This window comes from Octodon degus, unplaced genomic scaffold (assembly GCF_000260255.1).
Source record: "Octodon degus isolate 3935 unplaced genomic scaffold, OctDeg1.0 scaffold00379, whole genome shotgun sequence".
NCBI lineage: Eukaryota > Metazoa > Chordata > Mammalia > Rodentia > Octodontidae > Octodon > Octodon degus.
Genome location: NW_004524955.1, coordinates 215,465 through 225,373, shown reverse-complemented (window position 1 = coordinate 225,373; position 9,909 = coordinate 215,465). Strand labels below are relative to the sequence as shown.

General features: G+C 38.0%; 1 protein-coding gene and 1 pseudogene across 1 annotated transcript; one reads left to right on the top strand and one right to left on the bottom strand.

Moving 5' to 3' along the window:
- The window catches only part of LOC101576765, a 16,229-nt pseudogene extending 13,483 nt beyond the window's left edge, over window positions 1-2,746 (top strand).
- A 187-nt stretch (window positions 2,747-2,933) lies between these two features.
- On the bottom strand, window positions 2,934-4,037 carry LOC111814617 (vomeronasal type-1 receptor 4-like). Its single transcript, XM_023708493.1, has one exon. The coding sequence runs from the start codon at window positions 4,035-4,037 to the stop codon at window positions 2,934-2,936; it is 1,104 nt and encodes a 367-aa protein (XP_023564261.1).
- Between the last annotated feature and the right edge of the window lie 5,872 nt (window positions 4,038-9,909).

The window sequence follows — 9,909 nt, the reverse complement described above, 5'->3', positions numbered from 1 at the left end:
TTAGTAGATTAATAAAGCCAAGTTCTTAGTGTGCATTTTCATGGATAACCTGTAGACTGGAAAACTGAAGGGTGAAGCCGCATCCCTGAATACAGTGACTCAGTACAAGGACCTTGTAGCGCAGATGAGCAGGATAGTGAATTATGGGTAAATGTGATCACTTTCATTGAGAACCGGAGGTGTTAGAGTGTGCCTACCGCTGCACTTGCATCTCAGCCTTGTTGTACAGATATCGAGCACCTTCTTCCCAGGCAGGCTCACCCTGACTAATCTCCCCTGAGATTCCAGGCCTTTCATGTTGGACAGCTTCACCAGTTATGTCCTCCCTTTTATGCTGCAGGTTCCTTGTTCTTTCACTGAAGAGTTACTGGCTCCTCTGGTTGTGTGACTTCTCCTGTCTCTCACACTGTAAGTCTAATAAATCTCTGTGCATAATTATACATGATTATTTGTTGATTTTGTTCATCTGGAAAAATACACTGAATTCACCCAAAAGAATCAAAACCGGTAACTGATACATTGCATATTGTTGTCTTTTTAGTAGTTATTGAGAGGATAAGATGCAGATGTGATATTTTGCCTAAACAATGTTAGTATAAAACTTTCTTCTCAAAAAACTAAAGAAAGTAGCTTTATATCTACCCTGTCTTGTATATACATACGTACATATGTATATATAATTTTTTCTTTTTCTTTTTCCACGACAAAACAGTCCTTTATTTATGCTTTTGCAAAGTGAGTATCACGTGACACAATGTTGCCTAGCTGCTAGTAGCTGACCTTAACCAGACAGGATGTATATCTCAGGACTGAGGCAGCTTGTTTCTGTGTGCACTGAGCCCTAGTCCCACCTGCACACATTTAATCAATTGAGCTTCCCTACTAACCTACTTTGAAACTGTTTCATCGCTATTTCATCATTTTTCTCATCAAAATGAAAAAATATAAAATTTTAAAAAATTAAAATTAAAAAACAACAAATAAAAGAATCAAAACAAGAATCAAGTTCTTAAATCCAACTTCTACACTATGAGAATTGAGAAAATATTTCTGGGACATATCTATGTGACTCCTGCTTGGATTGTATTAATAAGCAGCATCTCATTCCTAAATCCGATGGACTATCAAAAAACCAAACCAAACCAAAACAAACAAACAAACAAACAAACAAACAAAAAAACCAACTGTGATGCCATCTCGTACCTCAAAATGTGTCGTTAAAGGATGATCCCCTCCAGGTGCAATTGGGTTTCCAGTTCACTCGAGCTCAATTTAGAGACCGGAAAGAACTTTGAAATCAATAATAGCTGTCTCATATCAACAGCGATGTATGACATGTCTGAATGAAACCAGGGGAAAAGGCTTGGTATAAACATATTCCAAATGTCACGTCAGACACTAACATGAGTCAGACTGAGGAAAGAGTCTCAGGTTGTTTGCAGGTCATTTTGTACATGTATCTAATTTATTCAGAGTTTACCAGTAAAGAGATTTAATACGACACATAATTAATGGGATTATTTATAAGCGATCTACCCATGCATGAAAGATTCAAATATAGTAGCTGAGTGGCTGGATCCCACGGCAATGTCCTGCATGTTTCCAGGAGAAGGATTAGAGCCTCAGCATTGTTCTCCATGAATCCAGCTGGAGGCCTAGACCACACCCCGATGCCTCATGAAAGTGTGCATTAACATCTGCACTAGGAATTCCCAAAAGTCAGTGGCAGATGGGAGAAAGTGTATGTGTAAGGGATGAACACTGAGTGCCACCAGGCTGAGGGATCTGCACTGAAGCCAGTAACCAATGCTCAAGGTAAGGACCAGAGTACTCAAAGGAGAACCACTAGCATTGTCAGCAACAGTGAAAATATATGTTCCTCCTGATGTAAACTCAAAACTGTTGAGTTTACATCAGGCAATCCAGTGTGATGGGCTTCTCCAGGAATGTGAGCAGCACTCTATATTCCATTCCAGTTCTTCATTTATGCTGTCAGCAACAGTCCTCAGGTAGGGCCGGGGAGATGGTCAGAATAAGCACTTGCCTAGCAGCACGAGGTCCTGAGTTCAAGTCCTTGTTCCACAAAAAAAAATAAATAACTAAAAAAAAAAAAACACCCAAAAACCAAAAAACCCAAACTAATCCTCAGGTAGGCCTTCCACAACTAGAACTGTACTAATTAGGTTCACTTGAGTATTGCAAGTTGACCAATAGTTAATGCACCACACTAACGAATGAGTGAAAGTGACAGGGAGACTTTAATATCTTTGAATGTCAAATAAAGATTTAAAGAGGGGAGTGATTACATACAGGATGTCATAAAGCAGGGTTATATAAGAATATGAGTACAAAGCCATGTGAAAGATCCCAAGTTCTGGTCTGCTCCGTGATAGAAGTATGTGCTGCAAAATAGGAAAAAGGAAGCCTTGTTTAATGTATGTCTTTTGGGGAAGCTAGGAAGAATTTATGGAATTGAGTTTTTATTTGTCTGACTGAGTCTACAATATGTCTGGATCAATAGTCTCCGATTTAACATATTGAAGGAAACAGAAACCTTTAGAAACAAACAGTCTTCAGAAACACATTATGGCGACTGTGCCTTGTATCTGCAGATCCATCCAAAGGCCTCCGGGCGCTCTTCGAAGGTGCCTTGATGGAGAGTGTGAGCTGCTGGGACCAAGGATGCGATGCTGGGAGTAATTCAAGGTGTGGTGTAGCACCATGGGGTGGGTGCTACCTACCCTAAAGGCGGGGAGCCTGAATAAATTTTAAATGTCAGAGAGGATTATTATTAATAGGATTATTTGTATTACTACAAGCTCAAATTCAGAAGACTGAAAGCTTATCCATGCATGAAAGACTCAAATACATCAGCTGACAGCCTGGATCCCATGGCAATGTCATGCATGTTTCCAGCTAAAGACTTAGAACCCTCAGCAGTGTTGCTTTTTGCTTGTCATTTGTTGTATGCTGCTCGCTGGGTTCTGCTTGTGAAGCTTGCCAAGCTTTGACATGGAATGTTTCTCATGTGTAATGCACCCATCCCATGTTGCCCTGCTGGCAACCAACCAAGACCTCACCGATATGCCACCTACATCCATGATTAGCTTACAGAAATTGTTCATCTTTGGGCAGCATAGCATACAAAACAGCCTAGAGAAGTGTGAGTCCCTGGTGATGATCACGAATGGACTTACGCAGGAGAAGCTGGCCGCTAAGAGCGCACTGATGTTCATCAGCCCTGGACTGGGTTGATCAGAGTAAGACAGATAAAAGGTAAAGAATGAAGATAGGATGTATAGAGAAAAAAATGTGATTAGTAGAATGAAGATGGTCTGGGTGGCTCTGGTCTCAGCAGAGAATTTGGAAGAGAAGTTCTTGCTGTGAATGTGTAGAACACTCTGCTTATGTCTGTACAAAACGAGCATCATGAAGATGCTGGCCGACACCATAAACCCCAAAGACAGCACATCAATGGAAGACATGATCATAGAATACACTAAGTTTTCCATTTGCTCACTAGTTATACTGGAACAATACCCATAGTGTTTATAGAGTGTGCTGTTGCTGCTTCTCCTGGCACCTGTAATGTACACAGGGACACCGCTGTTTACCAGCATGTGAAGAATCCAGCAGAATGTAATGGAAAATGCCATGTACTTGGGGTCTTTGGCCTTGACTTTCACCCAGCTGTGATGGCTAGCACTGATTGTGATGGCCTGGCAGCCACTCAAGATACAAATAGTACCAAGAGTCACACCCCGGGCCACCCTATGAAGATAGAAGACCAATTTGCACCCAGTATTGCCCATAGAATATTGCAGCCCCAAGACTACCATTGTGTGAGGAATTCCTCTGGAGAGAAGAACAAACCAGTTGGCCAAAATTAAATTTTTGATAATCAGATCTGTTTGTTTTAGCCTCCGTTGAGTGTGGGGAATGAAGATATAACAATAAAGGAGCAAGATATTTCCCAGCATTCCAACTCCTGTCTGAGCAACGAAGATGATTCTGATTGCCAGGCCATGGGGTGACATCCTGTTATCAGAAAAATAATTTCATTCAGAGTCAACAAAATTTGGTAGGAGAAGTCCAGGTGTGTTTCCTTAAACAATTTTAAGTTCATTATTTGCTACTATTATTTCCACTCCCACGTTTTCCTCAGAACTTTATTCCTTGTATTTTTTTCAATATTCAACTACAACAGTGTATTTTCTTTGGTAGTTGCAGTTTTCAATGCTTTATCTGTGTTTATGTTATGCTTGTACAATATGATATTTTGTTCTGCTTTTGTTAAAATATACTTCTCCAGTCTTTTACTCAAGTATTATTGGGTGACTAAGTAATTATTGTGTGCATTTGTGTGACATTATGCATGTGTATTACTACATAGATTACCAGTTTTATAGTTAAAATAGAATAATTTTCATAAGGAAACTTTAGTATTTAATGTAAATTCAGTCCCATATGAGTGTGATGAATTTGAAGAGTCAGTTTTATTTAATTTGGAGCAAATATACAAAAACTTCACAGTAGTTATTAGAAAGCCTGAACCTAGTCAACACTGTTATGGCATAGAAAGTAAAATAGAAAATCCTTCACAGCATTTAAGTATTAAATATTGAATGATATTTTGTATATTAATCATTTGCCTTCCATTTACATTTACTTGAATTAATGACATTTAAATCATGTATGAGAATATCGGTTATATAACAACATAACACCTAAAGATATATTAAAAGTACAAAAAAGGTACTTTTAGTAAAACGTTCCTAAATATGTGTAGTGATAGCACTAGCAATAACAAGAAATATACACTCCTGCAACAACGATAAACTCTACTTAAATGCTGTTTGGTGATTGAACACTTGGCTTTGGTAGAACCACGTCTGCAAAGACTTCAAGGGTTATACAAGGACAGTTTAATATCAGGACTAGTCTTGTGGGCTGTCCTGCCATTTCTGAATTTCTACATTTACATGTTATGAAAGATCAGTAAATTTGAACTGTGAAACAGGACTAAAATTAATTTAAAAAATAATGACATATCAAACAGAAAGAATATATCTTACCATTTGTTAACACTGCATAAAATTTATGTGCTTAAATTTTATATTTCTGGTGACATATGGTCTGTTGACAAAGTTCAGAGTCCTCCGAGAGAGAGTTGACAACGTACCTATGGCCAATGATGGGAAATATATTTTGAAAATTCTCCACCATTGAGAGATGGGAGAGTTTGTTTCTCTAGACAGAGATAAACACATTGAGAGTGTTAAAATAAACATCTTTTTTCTGATTATTCAGGTGTGTGAAAGTTTCTTGTGGTGGTACTAAACAAATGAGTGTTAGACATTACCCACACATGTGACAATTTGTTTGACTCTAGACACAAAGAATGAAATCTTATAATGCAAATTTCAGTGAGGATGTTTCAGCCTCCAATTTTTCAAGTGTTTCCTTAACATAATACTATGTCAATTTAGAGGCTAATCATTTTAAAAAATATTATGTTGTGTTTCTGTAATCTTTTAATTTCTTCTACCCTGTTTTACTGAGTGTAATTTATAACAGTACCTCTAAGTATATTCTTTTTTAGTAATATGAGCAAATATACAAACAAACACACATACATATACACATACACATACTCAAATTGTGACTCTTCACCAAACACCATGAAATGGTATCCTGAAAGACATGGAGAACCTATGAGTTTGGAAAAATGAAGGAGCACAATTTTGATAAGTAGACTAGAGGAATGGACTGGAAAATAATCAGTATGACAGAGAGTCTCATTGCAAAATATGCTTGAATCGTATGCCTGCTGAAGACACCAAGGTTTTGTTTCCTGTAACCTGCTCTCAGGAAATCATTTCTCCCTTGAGGACTGCTTCTCTTCCTCTAAGAAGGAGGGACAGTACTAGGACGAGGAATGCCCATAGACAGTCAATCATTATCAATTAATCACATTCCATGGTCACTGTCAGAGTAATAAATGTTCACGCTCCAACCATATTCATTCCCATACTCTGTGGCTGCACAGTCTGTCACTGAGCATAGCCATGCGTGACTCCTCTCCTTCCTGCAATAGAGCCTATAGTTCTGTGCAACTACAGGACCTTGTAAGGCACTCATAGCTCAGGTCTGCATTGCATATCTCTCACTACCACGTGAAATCCTTTGATAGTCCATGAATGACAAGGAGAAGGAGAAGGAGAAGGAGAGATCACAGATAGACGTGTCCTTTCTTACCTGACACTTCATAAGTTGCCCTCTGTTGTGGAAAATGTCCTTCCTCTTGGTGTTGAGCTGATGTCAGAGGGCCATGTTGGTATAGGAGAATCACTTTCATCACATCAGTCACATATTGAGGTCTTTCCTTTTGAAATTGTTTGACCAGATAGGTATATAGTAAAGTACCTGTTGACTTTTGACAGGAGGGTAGACAAAGAGGAACACAGAGGATGAGTTACGGGGATGCAGCAAAATCCTGAGAGATAATTTGAAATTGTTTAAGCTCATTTCCCTCCAGAGCCGAGATTATCCAGTCAACTGGTGCAGAATGAACAGTGTCTTCTCAGGGAATTGATAATGACTTTGAAATCTTTTCCTTCCTAATTACCCAAGACTGGCAATTAACAATTCTTTCTCAAGTTTATGCAAGAAGCCAACACGAACAAAACTTTTCTGTCAGGCATGGAAAGTGACAGACCATGTCTCACCAGAAGGAAGAAGAAAATAGTAGAAGCTTGAGACACTGAAAAACAAGCGATGAAATGCCAGTGAATTCAGTGCTTTGGTCATAATTTTTTCTCATCATTTGTGAAACTCATGATTCTGTAGGCCCCTGCAAAGTACCCATAGACATAGTGTGTGAAGCACAAGGGAAGCTTGAACCATTTTAAGCATGAGCTCTTAGTATTTAATATGACAAATAAAAATGGAAAAATATATAATTCACTTACAAGATGAGGAAAGTGACCAAAAGCAAGGACAAATTCTAGGATGAGTGCTTTAAAGGTGTTGAAAGCTGTCATTAGATTTAGTGTCAATGGGCTTTCCATGATCTTGGTAAGAATCCACCTAAGAAATTTTTGGCAGGAGCCCTCTGGAAGAGGGATCCCTCTACAAAAAGAGGGATAATGGAGAGATGGAAACCTTATGAGTTTTATTTTTTTTAATTTTTTTTCAAAGTTTTATTGATAAACAGATAGCAATGAGACAGTTTCAAATCAAATCGGAAGTACAGTTTCAACAAATAATACACTGCATATATTCTTCTTAGTGGTTAATTGCTGTGCAAGATGCGGACTTGTGATCCTATTTACAAACACCATTAGAACAAATCATTCTATTCATTAAGAGAATGCAACTATATATCTATCTCAACCTCTTTGAATACACAGATATGAAATGGACATTCATCGGTATACCCCATTTTTTCTAAGTTCCGTTATTGAATATTGTAGGTGTGTAAACTCAGCAAAATATTCTAAAAGAGTCCAGTAGCCCATAATAGCATGGGGTCTTCTATTTAACTGGCAATGTCAGAAATTATTCACCTGAGTCCCCCACAGCTCAACTTAACAGCATGGCTTTATTTCTTATATTTTGACTTCATACTTTTCTACTGGATGGTTAAGACCAAGGCAAAGCAGGACCTATGCAACAAGAGTTGTAGCTTTTTGGTCTGAGAAGGTAAGTGAAATGCCCTCAGGATTTGTCCTGAGATCCTGTACCTCAGATTGTAGAACCTTTATCAGTGCAGCCATGTGGATGAGTCACAGCCATTGCTTGGCCAATGTGCTCTCTGTGAAAGCCTGAGAGAGTGTCTTCTCCCCATGTGACTCTCCTTAGGCCCACTCTATGTAATCGATCACTTTCCTCTTTGGCCCCATAATCTTCTTGATCAGAAAATTTGGGACACTACCGAGGTACATGACATTACAGTACAAGTTCTCATATGTCCTGAGCCTTACTTGACCTTAGAAGGCTAGGGCCAAAATGTTGGCTTTCCTTGTATCCCTCCTTTTTCTCTAATTTTGGTCTGCAAACTTAGGTTGTTAACCATCCAGAAGAAAAGCTTATTGTTATTATCAAACGATTTGGGCTATCAATCTTAGCCTCACTATCTCACTGCATTTCAAACATCTTAGGCATAATAAGGAACAGGTATTTTTCATCAAGTATTGATATGTTGAACTTTAAGTCCCTACATAATATGATAAAAACATTTAAAAATTAGATTATATTTTAAAAAATAGGATAAAGAATTCTATGCTTCTCATGTTTGCACATAAGTCCAAAAATCTCACCATATACAACCTTGAAGCAGGACAGTCCCATAATATTCCTTTTCCTGTCTCTTGCTTTCATTCACCACCCCTTTCTTCTTGAACATCCGTCTACCCAAGAGACATCTTAGCAGTAACTGGCATGTCATGACAAGCCGCCCATATTCAGAATACCACAATGACAGGCACTTCCAACATGAAACAACTGTTACAAATTACCATCTGCAGTGCAGTAGCTTAGTTCCCAGGTATCAGTATATATAGTTAGTCAGGGTGAGAATCTTTCCAATTAACTGCTAGATTAAAGAATCTTCTGAATATTCTCAGGATCATTGCCTTGCTCATCTTTTATATACAATTGCATGGCTTAACATTGCACCTTATGAGTTTTAGATGCAATTTGGTTATCAAAAGAAAAAGTACGAAACATCTCCTAGGATACTTTTCCTATCATACATGTATTTGAAGTTCACATGATATGAAAAGGGTCTAGTAGAGAACATTCTGAAAGCAGGACCTGGTTCTTTTCTGCCTCCTCTTTCTTCCAAGAACTTTACCTGGAGTCTCCTCCCACTCGAGAGACCATCCACATCCATGACTCACCACCAACCAGGTTCAGATACTTCAAAAGTCGGCCACACACTCTGCCATTTCTTGCAGCCTCATGGTGCAGAGAACCTCTGACTCTGACATGGCCATTAGGTGTAGAGGTTTAAGTGCTGTTCCTGCAGGACACACCCCAAAAGACATCAATCCCACTCATTTTTCTCTATGTTGTTAAAAATGTTCACTATGGAAGAGTTACAATCATCTGCAAAATCTTCAAATACCAGCATGAAAATGAATACAGGCAGAGGCATAGCTGAAATGGCATAGAAAATTCATTCTAAATGAGAACAGAAAAATCAATCAGTTTTTTCCTAACCTCTTATAAATACTTAGGGGAACACTAATATTCCACGGGAACAAGCCCTTACATGATCTCATATATTTTGTAGGTGGAACGAGAAAAACTACAACTCATCAATCATGTCAACTTTCTATGGAAGCATTATGTGAGTATCCCTTATGAATATACATTTAGACATCTACGAGTTATTTCACTCAGGGAACTCAATTTCTTAGAATAAATGAAACCATTTATAATGATGTGTGAAAATTCTTATATTCAGATGGCTTGAAATTATTAACAGACTCTATAGGAGGGACAACTTGTGACTGAAGACCTAAGATAATTCATCCTTTAAACTATTTGAAATAGAAAGAAAGGAAAATTATTAAAGCAATAATATAGATAAAATAATTTTCATTAAACAATGATGAGATATGTATGTAATTTTTTTTTTGCAGTACCAGGGATTGAACTCAGGACCCTGCAATTGCTAGGCAAACACTTATTCTACTGAGCTATCTCCCCAGCCCTATGTATGTAAATTCATATGAAAAATTAAGGAAAACCTCATGGGGAAGCTACACACAGGTTCCATAAAACTGATAACATGGAATGCAGGAATAGGGATAGAGATGTGAGAGTAGGAAGTGGAAGCCATGATAGAATGGAGAAAAGAGAATAAATTTATTATAGGTAAAAGATCTTACATATTGAGAT

Bases quoted from the DNA above. Each gene is read 5' to 3' on its own strand.
- LOC111814617 (XM_023708493.1), bottom strand. From the start codon at position 4,037: ATGTCACCCCATGGCCTGGCAATCAGAATCATCTTCGTTGCTCAGACA.